Below are 21013 nucleotides of genomic sequence, written 5' to 3'. Positions count from 1 at the left end.
CTTCTGTACAAGGCTGATATCGTTGTTCTAAGGGTTCTATGGTATGCCCACGTCACAAAGAGGTCCGAACTTCTGTACAAGGCTGATATCGTTGTTCTAAGGGTTCTATGGTATGCCCACATCACAAAGAGGTCAGAACTTCTGTACAAGGCTGATATCATTGTTCTAAGGGTTCTATGGTATGCCCATGTCACAAATAGGTCAGAACTTCTGTACAAGGCTGATATCGTTGTTCTAAGGGTTCTATGGTATGCCCACATCACAAAGAGGTCAGAACTTCTGTACAAGGCTGATATCGTTGTTCTAAGGGTTCTACGATATGCCCACGTCACAAAGAGGTCAGAACTTCGGTACAAGGCTGATATTGTTTTTTTAAGAGTTATACGATATGCCCACGTCACTGCCCCCCTCACCTCTGACCACTATTGTGGTAGACTTCTTGGCCGGGTTGCCCACGTTGTTGCTGGCCACACAGCTGTAGACCCCGGCGTCATCTGAAGTGATCCCTGGCAGGGTGAGCGTCCCACCCTTCACCACGCTCTTCTCTGGCAGGCTGTCGGAGCTGCTGACCCAGCTCAGCGTGGGGCTAGGCTCTCCGCCTGTGGTAATACAAACCAGGGACACAGTCTGGCCCGGATTGACCACGATGGGGTCCTCCACCAGCAGCTTGATGGATGGAGACGCTGGAGAGGAAGAAGAGGATGAAGGAGGTTTAGTGTTTTCTTATAGACTTTATGGTATACACTCACCTAAAGGATTATTAGGAACACCATACCAATACTGTGTTTGACCCCCTTTCGCCTTCAGAACTGCCTTAATTCTATGTGGCATTGATTCAACAAGGTGCTGAAAGCATTCTTTAGAAATTTTGGCCCATATTGATAGGATAGCAGTCTTGCAGTTGATGGAGATTTGTGGGATGCACATCCAGGGCACGAAGCTCCCATTCCACCACATCCCAAAGATGCTCTATTGGGTTGAGATCTGGTGACTGTGGGGGCCATTTCAGTACAGTGAACTCATTGTCATGTTCAAGAAACCAATTTGAAATGATTCGAGCTTTGTGACATGGTGCATTATCCTTCTGGAAGTAGCCATCAGAGGATGGGTACATGGTGGTCATAAAGTGATGGACATGGTCAGAAACAATGCTCAGGTAGGCCGTGGCATTTAAACGTTGCCCAATTGGGACTAAGGGGCCTAAAGTGTGCAAAGAAAACATCCCCCACACCATTACACCACCACCACCAGCCTGCACAGTGTTAACAAGGAATGATGAATCCATGTTCTCATTCTGTTTACGCCAAATTCTGAATCTACCATCTGAATGTCTCAACAGAATTCGAGACTCATCAGACCAGGCAACATACTTCCAGTCTTCAACAGTCCAAATTTGGTGAGCTTGTGCAAATTGTAGCCTCTTTTTCCTATTTGTATTAGAGATGAGTGGTACCCGGTGGGGTCTTCTGCTGTTGTAGCCCATCCGCCTCAAGGTTGTGTGTGTTGTGACTTGTTGTGACAAATGCTTTGCTGCATACCTCGGTTGTAACAAGTGGTTATTTCAGTCAAAGTTGCTCTTCTATCAGCTTGAATCAGTTGGCCCATTCTCCTCTGACCTCTAGCATCAACAAGGCATTTTCGCCCACAGGACTGCCGCATAATGGATGTTTTTCCCTTTTCACACCATTCTTTGTAAACCCTAGAAATGGTTGTGCGTGAAAATTCCAGTAACTCAGCAGATTGTGAAATACTCAGACCGGTCCGTCTGGCACCAACAACCATGCCATGCTCAAAATTGCTTAAATCACCTTTCTTTCCCATTCTAACATTCAGTTTGGAGTTCAGGAGATTGTCTTGACCAGGACCACACCCCTAAATGCATTGAAGCAACTGCCATGTGATTGGTTGATTAGATAATTGCGTTAATGAGAAATTGAACAGGTGTTCCTAATAATCCTTTAGGTGAGTGTGAATGTGAATGTATTGTTGGTGAATTTGAAGACTATATAACCTGTGTTGTTTAGTTTTAAGCCTAACCTGTCTTGAGTGAGTTTGAAAAGTAACTTGTTATTGAGTTTAAAAATGAATCTGTATTGCTGGTGTGTCAGTCAGAAGTTGTGGGTGAGTTTGAAGACTAACCTGTCCTGTTAGTTAGTTTGAAGACTTACCAATTGTGGGTGAGTGTGTAGACTATCCTGTCTTGTAAGTCAGTTAGAATACTTACCAGTTGTGGGTGAGTGTGTAGACTAACCTGTCCTGTTAGTCAGTTTGAAGACGACATTTCGGTCAGATATGCCACAGACGTTCCTAACAGAAGCGATGCAGCTGTAGTTGGCGTAGTCCTGAGGACGAAGGTTCTTCAACTTCAAGATTTTTGTCTCCCCCTGCAGCTCAGATACACAACCACAACACTAGTGTGCAAATGTGTGCGAATCAAATGAAAACCAACAATGAACTGCATTTCCAAAAGCTTGAAACATTCGGGAAACTTTTCAGAAAGTTCGTCCAAGATATTCTCGGCAAACACTCTTGGGTGGCATTTGAACGATTACCTCTGAGACCTAAGACATTCCCATTTACTGAGAATCACGAAACAGGGAACCGATTCCAAATATTTAAAACAAGGTTTAAATCATCATAACACATAAAAGCTTTTTCTTATTTCATTGGGCGCAAAAGCATAGTTCAGAAGGCAACCAGGGAACGTCATGGAAAGCGCTACGCCACTCCACATCTGACAGCCTCACTAGGGGTCTTTCAGTTTCACTGCGTATGCGCCTGACAGACTGAGACAGTGGCTCCACCCAGAGATTTGTGATGGGCTGTGATGAGAAGTCTTTGATCTCCCTCCTCTCCGCCAGGGGGTCAGATTAGGACTTCAGTCAGCCTGCCAAATCAGACCTCACAAGCCACAATCACAGTCCCCACCAGCCCTAATCGCGCATCTCTTCCATTTCCCCCCCGATGATCATCACCATATCGCACGGCATTGGGATGTTAATTGTATTTGATTAGGGATGGACTCGGTCTGTGGCTGCCGTCTGCAGCGCCACCCCCCCCCCTCCCCCCCAACCCTCCCGATCCCGTTCTGGTTTTGGCAGATAGGGGAAGATGTGTTTTGGTGAGATGATGATTCAGAGCCCAGTTTAACACAGTGGGAGACAAATGGGAACAAAAATCAATTTGGAAAGAAATAGGTGGAGGGAAGGAAGGAGAGAAGGAGGGATGGAGGAAGGAATAGAGACGGGGGGGGAAGGATGTGAGGGATCGGGGTCAGGAACAGACACGGATAATGAGAGGTTAGACGACGGAATGTTGGCGGAAAAAGACGGAGATATGGAAAAGACATTTGCGGGGGGGGATGGAGGGATGGATGAAAGGCTAAGGTTGGTGTGACTAACGTCACGGGTCGTAAGGAGGAGTGAAACGGATGTAGGGACTGGATGTAGGACACTGTAAGAGAGGTGGGATTAATGGAGGAATGAAAAGGTGTTGGTAAATGGCCTTATAAGGGGAACTGTGGGAGCAGAGGGACTGGTTGATGGTCGGTCTGGCTGCACAGACACAGATGTATGATCAAAACTCCCACGCCAGCAAAGCTTTCAACGTTGACCCCGGCAGGACCCGGCCGCGGCGCTGCTGAATGATCTCCGCACACCCTCTGTCTATCCTCTCTGCCCCTAACAGCACCTCCCTCTCCTCTGTTGAATGATCTCCAGACACCCTCTGTCTATCCTATATGCCCCTAACAGCACCTCCCTCTCCTCTGTTGAATGATCTCCAGACACCCTCTGTCTATCCTATCTGCCCCTAACAGCACCTCCCTCTCCTCTGTTGAATGATCTCCCCACACCCTCTGTCTATCCTCTCTGCCCCTAACAGCACCTCCCTCTCCTCTGTTGAATGATCTCCAGACACCCTCTGTCTATCCTATATGCCCCTAACAGCACCTCCCTCTCCTCTGTTGAATGATCTCCAGACACCCTCTGTCTATCCTATCTGCCCCTAACAGCACCTCCCTCTCCTCTGTTGAATGATCTCCCCACACCCTCTGTCTATCCTCTCTGCCCCTAACAGCACCTCCCTCTCCTCTGTTGAATGATCTCCCCACACCCTCTGTCTATCCTCTCTGCCCCTAACAGCACCTCCCTCTCCTCTGTTGAATGATCTCCAGACACCCTCTGTCTATCCTATCTGACACTAAAAGCACCTCCCTCTCCTCTGTTGAATGATCTCCCCACACCCTCTGTCTATCCTCTCTGCCCCTAACAGCACCTCCCTCTCCTCTGTTGAATGATCTCCAGGCACCCTCCGTCTATCCTATATGCCCCTAACAGCACCTCCCTCTCCTCTGTTGAATGATCTCCCCACACCCTCCGTCTATCCTCTCTGCCCCTAACAGCACCTCCCTCTCCTCTGTTGAATGATCTCCAGACACCCTCTGTCTATCCTATATGCCCCTAACAACACCTCCCTCTCCTCTGTTGAATGATCTCCCCACACCCTCTGTCTATCCTATCTGCCCCTAACAGCACCTCCCTATCCTCTGTTGAATGATCTCCCCACACCCTCTGTCTATCCTCTCTGCCCCTAACAGCACCTCCCTCTCCTCTCCTTCAAACTTCCAGGGGAGAGAAATGGTAAGCTGGAATTTAGCGATGCGAAAACAAAATGTGTTGGCTTCAAACGCGTCCCCTGATCTTTCTGTTTTCTCCTGCTCACCATGGGGAATGAGGCAGATAAGTGGGGTAAGGAGAGGAAGGAGACGAGAGGAGGGAAGACGGAGGAGGAGGGAGACCTCAATAAATGCATGTCACTTTTTGGCTAATTACCGGGCCATATTCCCATGCTGGGTTTGAAATGCCACCCCTGTGTTTTATCTTGACTCAGTACAAACGCTCAATGGGCCGAGTCGCGGAAACAGAGATGACAGGAGGAGAAAGAGGAGGAAGATGACTGAGGAGGGAAAAGGGAGAGGTGGATGAGAAGAGGAGGAGAGATGACTGGAATAGAGAAAAGGGGAAGATGACAGAGGAAGGAAAAGGAAGAGGTGGATGAGGAGATGAAGATGAGGGAACAGCAGAGACAGAGACCTGCTTGCTTATATGCTCCATAACATAACTCTCTATCTTTGATATTTCCAGTCCTATCTTCTCTCTCTCACCCTAGTTAATGTAAATATATGTTATACCACACAAAGTCTACATTATATTGACTTCATTCTTATATATTGTATGGCATATTGAATTTATCCTAATATATTGCAAAGCAAATTGACTTCATCCTTTTATATTGAATGGTATATTGACTTCATCCTTTTATAGTGTATAGTATGGTATATTAACATCATTCTTACATATTCTACGATGTATTGACTGCATTAATTGTATGGTGTATTGCCACAACCTTACCTGTGTGAAAAACGGTTCGTAGATTTCCACTCCCTTGTCGGAGCCCTGTGAGAGAACATCTCGCCCGCGGTGCCAGCTGTAGCGGACCGGGGGGTTGGAGTTGGCCACGCAGCGCAGGAACACGGTCCTCTCGTAGTAGAACTGCTCTTTGGCTTCTCCTATGCTCTGGTGCACCGTCACCACAGGGTCGTCCAGGTCTGGAGGCACACAGGAACAGAGGAGGAGGGTGCATCAAGTCACTGACGGATTCAGATGTGGTTCATTTACAGTGTAAACACATATGACCGGGTTGTGGGCTTCCCACCATGCACCCTGTCAACATTTGTAGGAAGAAAACAGGAACTGCTTTTTTATTTTTACTTCACCTAAAAGACGTTTATTTTGAGCTCACCTATTGAATTGTACTTTTCGCTTCACATATAGGCGTGCACTTCCACTTTACCTATAGACATTTACTTTCATACCAATCTCTCAGAGCCTGATGTCCTAAAAGTAGGGTGCCAATAATTGTGACGTTTTGAGAAAAACATATAATGTTTTTTTTTTATTGTTAGCTTTCCAATAATCATGGAGGGCACTGTATCGATTATCTTAATCAATAAGTTAGCATGCATATCCTTCAAGATTAAATTCCTGCAAAAGACAAACTTTAGCTAGGTCCACAAAACTCCCTAATAACCTTCACAAACACTTCCCTAATGCCATCACTTGCTAAGATAATATTTAGTTGCCCTTTTGTCCTCAACCAGGGCTCTGTAAACATACATCTCTGCTTCTTCATTCCCATTTCCCAGCATATTAGAGGGAGGTTTTCCATCTGCCTGACAGTTTGTTATTTGAGCAAAGCGCACTGCGTTTGATTAAATGGAAAGTTAATAATCTTTCTCGTCGGACGAACAAAGCTTTAGCAAACGGGTATTCGTCATAACTCTGTGTCTTTTAGCATGCTAATGCTGTTTTAAGATTATGTCAATTTGCAGTCAGATAAACTAAAAGGGGGGTGGGTAGTCCATTTCCCTTTTCATCTCTCTCTGAGTTGCAATCAGTTCTCGAATCAAGCGAACCAGACAATTTCAATGGAATCGATTAAGGAAAAACCAATGCGAGTTATACCCTCACGCCAAAAAAAGTCCTAAATGATTATGGATGGATGACCTTTTTTGCACATAGGAAGAAGGCAGAATTTATCTCTCAATCTCCGTGTACAACTATTTTCATTACGCCGCTAACCTTTTGCTGAGGAAACGATAAGAGGCATTGAATTGGAGATGTTAGTGGATGGAATCATGCTTTGAATTCAGACTGCCTTCATCATTCTTTTCACCACCAGAGCTATGCCAGAACCTGGGCCTAATCAGGGAGCATGAGAACACACACACACACTCACACACACACTCACATACAGAACACACACATACAATCCTCATGCACACAAGACACACAGACCAGAATGCTGATTCTTCAGTTTCATTAAAACATGCTCTGGCCTACGGCACCTTAATCAAACCTTCGCAGCAGTCAATACTTCATCCAACAGCCATGCCATCACTATGTGTGTTTGCGAGAGTCTGCATGTGTACATGCAGACTGTGTGTGGCAACACATCAAAGAGGCTCAGCTCAGGTATAGGCATCAATTACCTCTGAGAGAAGAGAAATGTTGTGTGCGTGTGCGTTTGTCTGTATGTGTATCTGTGCATGCATGCGTGTGTGTTTGTAGGGATGGCCTGAGCTATTTTTAGAAAGAAATGTACACAGGGATGGATACTAAAGAGAACAGTACTAAGAGACACATACAGAAATATGCAAATGTACGCACAGGATTAAAATGTGATGAATTTCAAACCAAAAATTCCACCTCTGCCATCAGTCCTCTCTCTTCGCTGCGAGGACGTTGCTGCGCGTGTCGCTCTTGTGCAATTACTTTCAGAAGTCATGCTCCGATGATTGTGAAGCTTAACGTACAGAGCCCAGAGGAGGTGTGTGTGTGTGTGTGTGTGTGTGTGTGTGTGTGTACACCGTGGTACAGAATCAGCTACAGCATTTTTCAGGGTTGTTAATTGCAGGTTTAACGGTCGGTTCTGGTAAATAAGTCTGTACACAGCTCAACGCTCCATGGAAGCGTGTACCCGTTTTAAAACGTCAGTGGACGCTGAGCGCACGGCCATGACACAAAGAGGAGCTTCTCCCTTTGACTAAAAGGTTGGGTTTCAGTCATTCCCAGTTGAACAGCGAAAAACATTTCTCTGCACTCAAACGGTGTTAGACAAATGGGCCGACAAGTGGTTCGGATTAAAGAAGGAAGTCCCGAGAATAAAGCTAGTAATTATCACTTCAAAACGTGAAGCACACTTCCTTTCATGTCCATTTTCCTCAAGATACACCTCCCACCCTCTGTAATCTATGGAAGTCATCGGGAAGGGAGAGAAAGGGAGAAATAGATAGAGAGAAAGAAAAAAGAAAGAAAGAGTCATCAGAACCCCCATGAGGCTTTGGTCCGTCAGCCTGTCACGTCAGAGGGCTGTGGATTAATTTCACCCTGTTGCCGTGGCACTAATCATTGTCCCAGCTTGATTACAATGTGCTGTCAATCGACCTCCCTCACACCGCTGTGTTTATCCTTCCGCGGAAAGAAATAGTCCCATTACGTCTAAGATAAGCAATTTGCTTTTGTTCTCGGCTAAGGGAAAGGGAAACGGGGGGGTGGGGGGGATCAGACAAAGGGGGAAACTTGCAAATTGCAGGCATCCAGATGTCAGGTTAATGAGGTGGCGGATTCGTCGGCTGACGACTGCAATCATTCCTTCAATACGGGGTGGAACGTCCTCTGCGCTCCCTATGAGGGGGGATATTTTGGTGGATGACGGAAAGAGTCGTGGACGAGTGTTATCAGTGAGAGCAGCTATTACCTGGCAACGGGCCCCTAATGCTCTGGGCCTCTTCCCTCAACCCCTCTCCCATTTCTCAACACAGAGGCCTAAAACCAGCTTCTGAAAGTGCCCTTTAATAAATTGGAAGGAAAAATAGAAGTCTGTGTTTCTGGCAGACACAAAAGTGACGTCTCTCCCTCTGAGAGGCCAATGGATGATCTCGACCGGCCTGGCGAAATGGTAAACCAGGGGAACAACAAGACTAAGTGGCCGTCCGAAGGTAAGCTGGAGCCAACGGAAAGGACTTTGTCTAACCGACGTCGGAACACGTTGAGCTGATAGCTGTTGGCAAATGAAGGCCACTATGTTGGCGAGACAGAAACACACAAAGCGATTAAATTAATTAATGAGAGAAATATATCAGAGAAGACTCATTGTATTCATTAGAACAGTGATTCCCAACTCTGGTCCTTGAGTTCCCCCAACACTACACATTTTCATTGAAGCCTCAGCCAAGCACAGCTGATTCAACTTGTCAACTAATTATCAGGCCCTCGTTGAGTTGAACTGGGTGTTCTTGTCCAGTGCCACAACAGAAATGTGTGCTATTCAGAGTGCTTGAGGACCGAAGTTGGGAACCACTGCATAAGATTACATTACCGCAATACATGAGCATTGTAGGTAAAATGGAGCCTACTGTACTTTCAGGCTGATGGTATAACATTTCCTTTCACAGAATATGACATACACAATTAAAGTGCAACATTTGCTGAATGATGTAATTGTGTTACATTACTTATTCATAAACTTCAGGTTAACCAGGACTCCAAAACCCCTCAAACTCAACTGTGGACCTTCAGGGACTTATTTTGACCTGGGACACCAGGTGGATGACATTAGTTATCAGGTAGAACAGAAGACCAGCAGGCTCCGGACCTCATGGGGTAAGAGTTGAATACCCCTGAAACTGAAACCAAATGGAATAGGATTGTACATTTGGATACATTTTTGTTGAGCAAACTCACAGTTGTGTTGCAGATGGCTTATGTAGAACTGTACATATAAAAAGCTCCACGCTATTTTGTTGCGCAAATTCACAATCCTATGGCAACTTACTGCGTCACATTTGGACATCAGTGCCATTTTGTTAAGCAAACTTCTCAATGCTTGCTAGCGAAGTGATCTGTAAATCCTTTTGGAATCTAGCCTAAGGGAACATTTCCAACAACTTTATAATCAGCCTGCCATATCTTGCACTGAGAATGTCTGCCAGGCTATGAAAGAAACAACATAAAATGGAACAGCCATTTTAATAGCTAGTGCAAAAAATTGTAAAATATTAACAGATTGGATTTGTCTGGAACAATGTAGGTTATTTGTGTGTGTGTGACATTTGATTATTTAAGTACTGTACATGCAAAAACAGGCATTGCAACAATGAAGATTCACCTGCGATTGAGCATGCTGTGAAATGATGGCTGGGCTTTTGAGCAAACAGAATTTATAATTATACTCAACAAGCTTCAAGCAGAGTTTGTTGCTTTGACACACAATTGTAAGACAACCATCTGTTATAGGACGGATGCTCATTTGAGCTGAACAAAGCATATACAATTCTTGCCATACAAGGGCAAACATGAATGCGTAATTTCACTCAATTTAATATTTTCTACATTCAGCTCACTGAAAATGAAGTTTGCTGAGTGAACAAACATTGAGACATTAGCTCAGATCTTGTCCCTCTGAAGTCCACCCAATTCATAAAATAACACCAACAAAGTGATTTGGCTTCTACAATGTACCCATGGAACACCTGAATCCACCATGCCATTTAAGCAATAAGGCATGAAGGTGTGTGGCCAATATTCTGTGACTGGGGGCTGTTCTTAGGCACAACACAGAGTGCCCAGACACAGTATTCAGCCATGGTGTATTTACAACATAAAACAAACACCTGAGATGTCTTATTGCTATTACAAACCAGTTACCAACACACTACAACAGTTTGAGTTATTATTTACCATGGTATGCAGTCTCAAATGCCAAGGTTCTCAGCCAATCAGAATTCAATGCTGGAACCACCTAGTTTATAACTAGCTGTATACATCTGTATTAGATGTGAGAGAACATGCATCCACACACCATTCCAATGACAGCGCCTGTTTGAAAGAGATATCTCTGTCTCGTTCTGTAAACGGAATGTCATTCTCCAGTACAGAAGATATTGGTCCATTGTAAATCATGTCCCTCACCATTTTCAACACTGCCTGTCAGGGAGAAGGAGAATAACCCATTCAGATATGGAAGAAATGAAAAGGCGGTTGGAGTCTGCGTGCGCGCGTGTGTGTGCGTGTTTGTGTGTGTGAAGGAAATGAGCATGAGCTGTGAGTAGGGCAGCCCATTCAATAGCTGTAATATGTGGGCGGAAGTCTAACAATGTAACAGACACCTCTCTCACAGTGTAAAGAAATAGAGAGTGGGAACAGACAGGCGGACAGACAGGCGGACAAACAGACAGGCAGGAAGACAGACATGAAGCCTGGCGCTGATGGAAGAAAGCAGTGAGCGACGTAGATGTATGTGGATCTCTGCGGATGGTAATTATGGAAATAGATGTCAACTGTAACATTACCTCGACCACGATAGGCTGGGCGGGCTCAACAGCCATGACTATAAACTAAGAGTTCTCCGGGCCGACACACCGTAGGACTGGCATTCTGCTATCGGAGGGAAATGTCAATGGCATTATAATGAATATTCAGGAGCGTAGGCACTACATGGAGAGAAGGTTCCCATCTCCAACAGATTCAGCATTATCAGGGTGAACTTTGTGTTGTCACTGTGAACTTTGTGTTGAAGGGGGATATTAGATTGGAATAATACATACTGATTGGTTGGGTGACACCTGGCAAACATTGATTAACATTCACAAAACATTTGCCCACTGAACGAACCTCGTTAACATTGGTAATGGCCCGGCGTTTGTGATTTGCATTCAGGAATTATAAATACCAAGAAATGAATATAGACTAAACACTGACAAATGAATAGCGCTTTTATGCACCAAACTGTAACAAAACAGAGACCTTCCATACCTTTTACCCTTTGCGTCTCCATTTTGTGTGTGTGTGTGTGTGTGTCTATGTTTGTGTGTGTTCACATTTCTCTACTAACATGTAGAGGTCGGGTCGCGGGGGCCAGTTGTGTTCAAGTTCAAAAGGGCACCCTGGGACCTCAGCCATGTTGGCTGTTTGGCATGCTCTCCTGTGGCTTGTAACACACACACCCACACACACACACACACACACAAACACACTCTGTTTTTCATGCTGTCCTGCTGCATCGTAAAAACCTCTGAATTATTCAATCAGAGTCTCGACATCCTAGTTTTCACCTGAAAGACTGTAACTCTGACGGCGCAGGGTGAGAGGGTTTGTGGGTGTGAGGGAGGGAGGGATGGTGGGTGGGAGGGAGGGAAGATAAACAAGTCAGGCTCCTTCTCTGCATCTCATCTCTCTCCACCCCCCACCTCTCCCTCATGTCAGCGGATTAAGACTACAGCATCCTTTCCCACTGACCTGAGGTCGCCGTTGACTTCCCCCCTCTATAGCTACAAGTTAGCACTGACGAGTAGCGCGCTGATCCTAGATCTGCCCATTCGGGGTGACCCGCTGACCGACAGGAGACGCGCAGTGCATTAACGCCGCACCCACCTGTCCGACTAAAATCATTAGGCCCGGCCGGAGCCATGGACTGCGGACGGGGATGAGGTGGCGTGGAGTAATGTTCACCCTGTTGTAAAGGCAGAGCCAGAAGGGATTTGGAGGACATTCCCACTGTTTAACCACCAAAGGTTCACCCTGTTTCAGAATAAAGGCCTGAACTAATGAAGTACATAGAAATCCTTGCGTCAACACACGTGCAATAATCCCTAAAACACGGACCTCGTGAAGTGTGTGTGTGGACTACAATGAATCCATCGTGTCCAGTCCGTATAACATTACGGAGTGTGATATGGTCACCGGACCGGGCAGAACGTCTGTGTTAACCTGATACGGCGCTACTGTGGCTTAGCTGCTGCTGTTCAACAGTGTGCATGTCGAACACAGAAACATAAATGCGACGTGCAACCATTTCAAATGACTGTCTGTGGGATGGAATGCGATGGAGAAGCGCTCACTAGCGGGGATGTCAACCAATGTCTCTGCGTGACGTTTCAGAGGAATAAGCTGCTTTTCAGTACAGCTCGTGAAATGCGACACTGACGTGCTGCGTTTCTATTTTGGTTCAGTATCTGACAACAGGAAGGGCGTGGATGAATTGAGTGGCCTTGCATTCAGAGTGTCTATCCTAAGACGAGGGGGGAGATTGGGAGTTAAATCGGTGCCTGGGTCATACCCAGCATGCACTTCTGCGCTTGAGATGGATGGGTTGGTTAGACTCCAGCAACCCCCCCCCCTCCCCTCCCACCCCCCATGATGGGGATAATGAGTACCGATGGAAATGTGTGTGTGTGTGTGTGCGCGCGTGTGTGTGGGAGGAGTAGGTGTATGTGGAACACACACACACAAACACACACAGACTGGGTAATGAATCTCCTCTCCATGGTTTCAGGGAGACAGAGGCGTCTGCCTGGGCCCATATCCTCTCCCATTCATCTCCCCCCAGAAAACGACACAAACCAAGCCCTTTTGTTTTCTGTTCCCCTGCGCTAAATAACAACACACCGCTCACACCGCCCGACGGCTTTGTACGAGACCGTCCAAGAAGCAGTCCTCTGAATGAACTCAATGGTACGCGTCGCTCGCTTTCATTCCCTCCTTTGTTCTACAGAGGGTCCTTTGCATACATAGGTGGACGAGCAGTCATAAACAATCGTTGTTGTAAAAAAAAACACATCTACAATGGTTGTGTAGATGTGTCATTAGCTTGCAATTACGTTCCTTAGCCGTTCCCCCGACGCTCAGCAAACACTTGGCCACTGAATCTTCAGCCTCATGTTTATTTCAACAGTTAAGCCCTCTGTTGTGTCAACGCCCCTGTATTGACTTCGAGGCGATGTGGGAATGAAACGCCTCTTAAATTTCAACCAAAGTCACTAGTCACAATTTATGGTCTTCATAGTTCTCAGGAGACCTCTTCAGACAACAATACTTCACTGGCCTTCAGCGTTAACATACCAACCAGTGTCTGAATAAACCATTATTGACGGTCAATAATGGGATTTTGATCATTCGGGTTCATCTTTATGTCAGTTAGAATTGATGCCTATCCTAACAGATCATAAATCGTTCTTATTATCATGCGAGTGTTCAGCCCTCCACGCGTACATCAATATCTATTCATAGTCCAAGCAGGTTGTAAATTGAGACAAGCTCTGTCACGTTGGGTGTTCCCGTCTGGACAACTGGACAGACGATTCATCTAAAGACAACTGATTAGGCTGACCGAGACCAAAGAACCACATTTAGCTGCCCGGGATTTGATTGTGACTCATGTGGCTTGTTTGCCAGGTGTTCAAATTATTCACAAGAATCAGTAAGCCGAGCACATCTCGTGTGGTAGATGACCACAACAGAACAGTGTTGCATTTACACTTTTGTACTGGAAGGATGATGTATACATTCAAAACAATGCCGGCTTAAATCCATATTACTCAAAGAATATATGCATCGAAAGCAGTGCCGCCTTAGGAGTCAAATTCAGGTGTGAGCTACCCTCATTAAGCACATCAGCAACCATTTCAACAATGTACACATCCTGTGCTTATTATCCTTTCACAGAGTGTAGAAGACCTGAAAGTCTCAGCGTTCATCACACCTAGGCGTTAACATAAAAAAAAAAAAAAAAAAACATTCCAGAAGCCGCACACTCATCCAACCCTATGTCTCCTCACACATCCGTGGGAGGTGATCCAATTAGCTCTGAACCATTCACCTTAACACGAAGAGTTGATGTGACATGGTGTAGTGGAGTAGAACGGAACAGACCAGAATAACGTTGGTGTTTTTGTGAATCCAGGACGGGGCGGTGAGTAGTATGACATCATCATGCTACACACTTTTGAGTCGCATTATTCCGTGGGGGTGTCTCTTTATGCGCTGTGACAGAAATCCTTCAAAGCCTTCGTTAAAGAGCAAGTATAATGTAGCCGCGTCATCCACCAAGGGTCAATTAGCTTTGTAGGAGGAAACACAATATGACTGATAATTAGTGTTCCACAAGTGGGTTCGGCAGTTGGACAGCTGATGATGACTTGGTTTTCATTATCCACATTAACTCCCCACACAAAACCAGCCACTCAGATCTCCCACACACTACAAAATACAAAATACATATACGCATGTTTCCATACAATAGCCTGTCACAAAGCTAGAACAGACTCCAAAGGGATAATAAGATAATAACAATAATACTAATAATAATAATCATAATAATAATAATAATAATAGCATCGGAAAGAGTGCAAATAAAAAAAACACAGGGCTTAAGAACGTAATAGTACTAATATATAGTAGGTGCAACTTAGCAGACACTATTATCCAAAGCTACTTACCCGGCAGCCTGATCATTTAAGTACTGTATGTGTACAGTATGTAATCCCTGTGGGAATTGAACCCACAACCTGCCTGCACAATGCCTCAGTCAAATCCAACAGATGATCCAGCTCTGAATACTTTGCCGGGCTCCATTATCCGCTCCATACCTCCCGACCTCTCCGCGCGGTTACCAGGCGCCGCTGCGGTAGGACAGATAAAACTGGACCCCTGATGAGATAGGAAGCTGAACACCTCCTGGCTGCCGGAGATCGCATCCAAACCCACAGGCGACGCCACTAAAAAAGACGCTTTATTGCATGGCCTCAGAACGCGCAGCTGAACTCAACTCTACTCTAATAGGCCGCTGGATGCTAGGCAAACATAAACAGAGACAGCATATTATTGGACACACACACGCTGTGAGTTAGTCTACACGGCTGAGGAGGCGTGTGGGTGTTTGTGCATGTTGTTGCGTGTTAAGCCCTGAGTCGGAACCTTCCTGGCCACAAGTGTGATTACACATAACCATTGGCTTGACTATGTTGCTGCTATTGTTAGCAGCTCTTATGTTATTCGCCCTAACACTGTTCAACATCTTATTCCACTGCATAAGAAATAGAGTGAGCAAGATATTGCACGTGAAATTAAATCCAGCAGGAGAGCTGGTAAAATGTCCAGTGCAGTATACAATTCAGATGTGTTCTTTGGAGAGAGGTTTGGTGAAACAGAACAGAAATATCCAAACTAGGACAAAAGAATAGGAGGGAAAGCTTGTCAAGTCACAAAGTTCAGCTGTTTTTTTGTACTTCCTCATGCATTAATGTTAGCCAGCATGCTAATATTAGCTTTAGATGTACCAAAATAGTAAATGTCAACTAGTGAACTAGCATCAGCAGCTGTGTTATTATCAGCTGCATAGAAATGAGCTTGTCTCTGCTCTTCATGTTCATGTGATTATTCATGCAGATGGTCCTACAGATGTGGTTGAGCTCTGCACTGTTTTTCAGATAGCTGTTCCTTAAAGCGCTGAGCTTAATATTTCTCATTTGTCAGCCGTGCTCTGTGTTGAAATTGGACTCGATAAACAGTCTGCATGCGTTTTCAATTTAAAATCACCATTAGCGTAAAACAAACAGTTTATTTAGACTGAAAGACCAAATAAGATGTAGGCATGCATGATGTTGCATTTGTTAAGTACATCTTTTAGTAACATGTTTCTGGTAGTAGTAAATTGATCTTCAAAAAGAGATTTTAATTTTTTTACAAAAGTTAATGTGGTGGGCTTGCTAGATTGTTTACGTTAAAAAGAGTTTTAAGAATTTGAAGTTGGGATGGCTAAATTAAGTAAAACAACATTTGTGTGGTCCCTCTAGCTTCAGTGATTCAAGAGATAGAGTTATGCTAATTAATGCTAATTATGCAAATAATGCTAATTCATATATTTATAGTAGTACATATTCAATCATTTTAAGTTGGGATAATCTTAACATTTGAAACAAAGTTTTTTTGCTATCTGATAACTTAATGCTAATAATCTTAATTAATGTAATCACAGTCATACATAATACATGTTAAAGAGTTCCAAATTTCTTTGATTTTTAAATAAGGTTTATAATGAAAATTACGCTATTTAACATAGACAAAACATGTTTAAGAATGTTAAGTTGGGATTGCCTAAACATCTCATATAAAAGTTTGTTTGGTCTCTTGAGCTTAAACAATTCAAGAGATAATGTTTTGTTGTTAATTTACACCAACAATGCAATGCAATAATTTATATAGTCAATAAATGTTTCCGCATTTTCTTTAAGGATTGCCCAAACATGTCAAATGAAGTTTGTTTGGTCCCTCTAGCTTAAACAGTTCAAGAGATACAGTTTTAGGGTTAAATAACACTGCAAAATATGCTAATAAAAATAGTATAATGTTCATAAACATTAGTCAGAAATGTAATTTAGGATAGCCTTAAACCTTCAAAGTTGGTATTATTGGTTGATTGGGCACGACAATTTAGAATTTTTATCTCTGTATCCTTGTGGCTCTCATTTAAACCCATGTTAACATATGCACATTTTAAACGCTTATAATTACAAAAGTATGCCATACAACATTTTTTATGCCAGTCTGAACATATCAACGGTAGTTCGGAGTTGAACGCCTAAACATTGTAGGAGGATATACATGTAGTCGCCAAATTTTCAAATGTGGAATATGAATCAGAAGAACTGCTGTTGTCCCTATTGTTGGTTGACTCCTATGACAACGATTCCTCCAGCGTATTTATCATTTTAAAATGTATGTAATTTCCTAAACCACATCTGTAGGTACACTAATGATCCCCTGTAGCTCACTTAATAAGAGCAGGGTGTTTGTAAATCCAGTGTTGTGGGGGGAAAGTAGGAAAAGATAGGAAAATGTATTCACTCACTACAGTAAATTGCTCTGGATTAGTGTCCATGGCTTTCCATGAGGTACTGAGTGTTCCTGAGTGATCCAGTTTTGGTCCTCACTTACATTCGCTTGAAATTCAGAGAGGAGACTGAAACATTGCTGTCCATTAATGATTCCTACAAAATGCAATTACTTTGTCCCTTATTTTTCTCAGAATTATTCAATTTCACTATGGGAAAAGTACTTTGTACTTAGAGTATTATTTAAAAGGATTTACCGCCGTGATTGTTGCCAAGTATTCACTCTAGGGTGTGAGGACATATGAAAATAGTATTCTGAGGGTGTGTACTTTTACTAGCCACTGTACCGTTGACTCCTGACAAGTATACTTCGAATAAGTGCAAACTTAATTTAAGTGCAATGATGTTTTCTAGTCCAAATTCGAGTACACGCTATTGAAATCCTCATGAGAAACGCATGCCACATGAAGAACATGAGTCTTTTGTACTTCACTGGAGTCAATTGTACTCTGCCATTTCATTTCTCATCGGAAAAGTATTACACTGGGGATGCGAAGTCCTCCTGCCAATGAAGTCCTTTAAGCCAGCCATAAGCCCCTACTGCAACGCTATAGGCCATTTTCTATCAATGCAGCCTTTGACAAAGCAACATGAGGAATACAGCCGAGATGAAATGAAAAAAGTTGTAGGAACTAAAGAAGAAGAGGCTCCAGGCTTCTCTGGAAAAGCTACCAATCGATCAATGGAGAGACTTTAGGAAGTTCTTTATTAACGTGTGAGAGGACATCTATCCCTGCTTGCCTTTCTATGGACCAACACGTTAAAAGGCAACAACTTATTTTTTACTGTCCTGATTCCCCACTAATCTGAATTCCAATAAAAATGAGAGTGAGCAGCAGGTCGTTGGGGTGGGGGGGGGGGGGCACTGCTCTTTTCATTGTGATGAAATCGGTTGTCATCTAGTTGTTTTCTAAACCAAAGATTCCTTTGTTAATTGGGACTCTTGATATTGAAGTAGATTTCAGATGGATTGTCATGTGAGCGGAGTGACTTGGGCAATACGTCCCGGATTATCCTACATTTAGCTCTATCTCTCGCTCTCAAGAATACTGAAATAACTGTAATGATTTGGATATGTGTTAAAAAAAAATTCAAACATTATTGTTGCAAAATAGCTGAAACATTGCCAGAGGAAGAGGGGACTCAGATGCATGTGGGAATATCTTTGGTTTGCCTCCAGGACAGAAGCTGAGCAACCACTTTCTAAAGTCGAAAGAGTTAAAGAATTGTGACTTTTTCACATGCTGAAAAGGACGGCCCTGGGGGAAAAAGTTTGGGAACCCTGACTAACATGTCAAATGAAAATAAATCTGACAGAATTTGCTAAATAAACCCTCTGCTTTCTGAAAGACTAGGAAGGAAAAGCCACAAAAGTTTTCTGGAAATACTTCACCGTAGACCGCCGAAACATCATATGCAAAAACACACCATTGAAATTCACATTCAAATGCACGCCTTCCTAAATTCCCACCCAAACTAAAGTCCCGTCACACCCGTACAACATCTGAAAAACAGACAGTCAACACAATTTTTCAAGGTGTTGTTGTCGAGCCCTGGCGGCCAAACAGCAATTGTAATGCTAATTAAAAATCAAGGCTGCAAAGCACTAAAAATAGCAGGAGCTGCAAAAGAGGCCCATCAATTAAACTCACCCTCAGGGGACAGCTATAACATTTCACTGGAGCAATCCAGCGTGTTTCTGCTGGATGTGCAACACAACATTCAGCTAATGAAGTGTGCATGCACTACAAGGCCAGAGACAAAGGCATCTACAGGCTAGAACTGTTAACACTGTCACTGTTTAAATAATATAAAATGCTGATTTGAGGATACTACGATATGAGTTAGGATTTAGGGCTATGCACCTCTATGGTTGCAAATATTTACAGAATCCTTGCAAATGTATGCAGGTCATGGAAAGTCGATACCAATCCATTGTAACTCTGTATGCTGCGTATGACATGAGATATGCTATATCCATATCGAAGCTATTGCAAGACGCCTTTATTAACTGTAAGTCCCTCTAGAAAAGAACATCTGCTAAATTACTAAAATGTCGGATGCTAATATTTTATCTTCAGATGAATAAAAATATAGCTGTAACAAATGAAGAATTTCCTCATTAAACATGTAGTTACTGTATTTATCACAATTCCCTTTGTAAAACATACTCGTAATATTTCTCTAAAAGTGAAGTTCTGGTGTTGTGAAGGAAATAAAACGTGAATATTTAGCTTGTATAAAATTAGCTTGTAATTAGTTCAAACATTCTTGTGTTTTCATTGCTAATGTCAGGATAAGATTACAGGCTTGAAATGTGGACTTATGCACCGGTCCCTCCACATCCCCTTCCAATGGATGGAGTTTATCTTCTGGAAAACAAAACGCGGGACCTCATTGGACAGGGAGCCAAGTAACTGGAGAGGATGATGTCATTAGTTGAATGATGGTCTGGATGTCACAGCTGGGCTGTCTGGTAGTCTCAGCTTCAATCCCACGATGCCCATTCAGCATTCACGCTCCATTAAACTGTAAACAATGCAATTGTGAGACCCAGAGGTCTCAAAATGGCCGCCGGTCAATCCTGTTCATCATCCTGTTCTCAAGCTATAACAGTGACAAAGGGATGTTAGTCACTGTCAGAGGATGTTTTGTCTCCATAGTTTACAGTTAACAGTGTGGAAGGAGTGAACAGGAAAAACCAAAAGTCCTCCAGAAATCCACTTCAATGCCAATATGGCCGTTCAGTGGAGAAGAAGGGAAGGAGACTAGCTGCGAGAGAGAGAGACACTTTTTCTCCAACCTTCCTCCAAGTGCCAGTCTTTCTAACCCTCTCGTATTCCACAGCCCCTGCTCGCGTCAGAACTAATAAACAGGTACAAGAGCAGAAAGCCACATGGACACCCAGGGACCAGGAGCTGACAAGGAGGGAAACAGAGAGGGAGAGGGAGGCAGAAAGGGGGGAGAGAGAGGCAGAAAGGAAAGGAGAACGAGTAAGAGGAGAGAGGGGTTGTGTAAGAAAGAAGGAGAGGCAGACAGAGACAGATAGCAGTAAGGGAGATTAGAGAGGGAAGTAGAGAGGGAGCAGAGGAAGAGCTCGGGCCGTGGCGCAGCTAAACCACCAGTCACAAAGACAGACCGGGGCGCACCGTGGAAGACTGACAGGAGTGACTGGCAGACGGCGGGGAGGCTTTAGATGTCGGATGAAAACGGTTCCTCTGCCTTTGTTAACCCCTGCCGGGCCAAGGAGAGAAGAGGGAAGGCTGGGGGTGGATGAGGGTGCGGGGACTGACGATCCGGCGGGCTGGGAGGAGGGACGGAGGTAACAACAGTGGGCAGCGCTGTGTTCTGCCAGAGAGAGCGTGGCGGAAGAAAAGAAGAACCCGGGCGAAAAGGTTTACCACCGGCAATTAAGTCATGGAAGGGAATGTGTCGGTTTTAAGTGCTCCCATCACGGAATGGTGGGTCCGGGGAGGTTCTGTGTGTCTGGGAGCCAGATGACGATTTCTTGTTTAGGGTTCAGATTAGAGCGACCGTCCTCCATTTAACTGCGCCTCTGAGGAGATGGGTTGGAGATGAAGTGGATGGCCTAGACATCTCCAATCAGACCTCACTATCACAAATGGCTAGGTTCACTAGACTGGAAGCTAACTGGGTAATGCTGTTCACATGGCTGTCCACTGCACGTTTCCTCCCACACAGAGAGGATGTATAGCTAGAGTC

General features: G+C 44.2%; 1 protein-coding gene across 5 annotated transcripts in view; it reads right to left on the bottom strand.

Moving 5' to 3' along the window:
• LOC105017552 (MAM domain-containing glycosylphosphatidylinositol anchor protein 2) overlaps nt 1-21013 on the bottom strand; it is a 200573-nt gene that overhangs the window by 87416 nt on the left and 92144 nt on the right. For 2 of the 5 annotated variants that reach the window (XM_020056496.2, XM_020056499.2), the window contains exons 4-6: nt 5412-5608; nt 2252-2390; nt 414-683 (exon numbers count right to left, since the gene is read on the bottom strand). In XM_020056496.2, coding sequence (XP_019912055.2) covers nt 414-683; nt 2252-2390; nt 5412-5608 — 606 coding nt within the window. The remainder of the gene's footprint in view (nt 1-413; nt 684-2251; nt 2391-5411; nt 5609-21013) is intronic. The other 3 variants (XM_020056498.2, XM_013138468.3, XM_020056497.2) reach the window with 2 other exon arrangements.

Source organism: Esox lucius, chromosome 18, assembly GCF_011004845.1.
Source record: "Esox lucius isolate fEsoLuc1 chromosome 18, fEsoLuc1.pri, whole genome shotgun sequence".
NCBI classification, from domain to species: Eukaryota; Metazoa; Chordata; class Actinopteri; order Esociformes; family Esocidae; genus Esox; species Esox lucius.
Note: the sequence above shows the minus strand (reverse complement) of the source record. Positions and strands in the feature narration are given on the sequence as shown.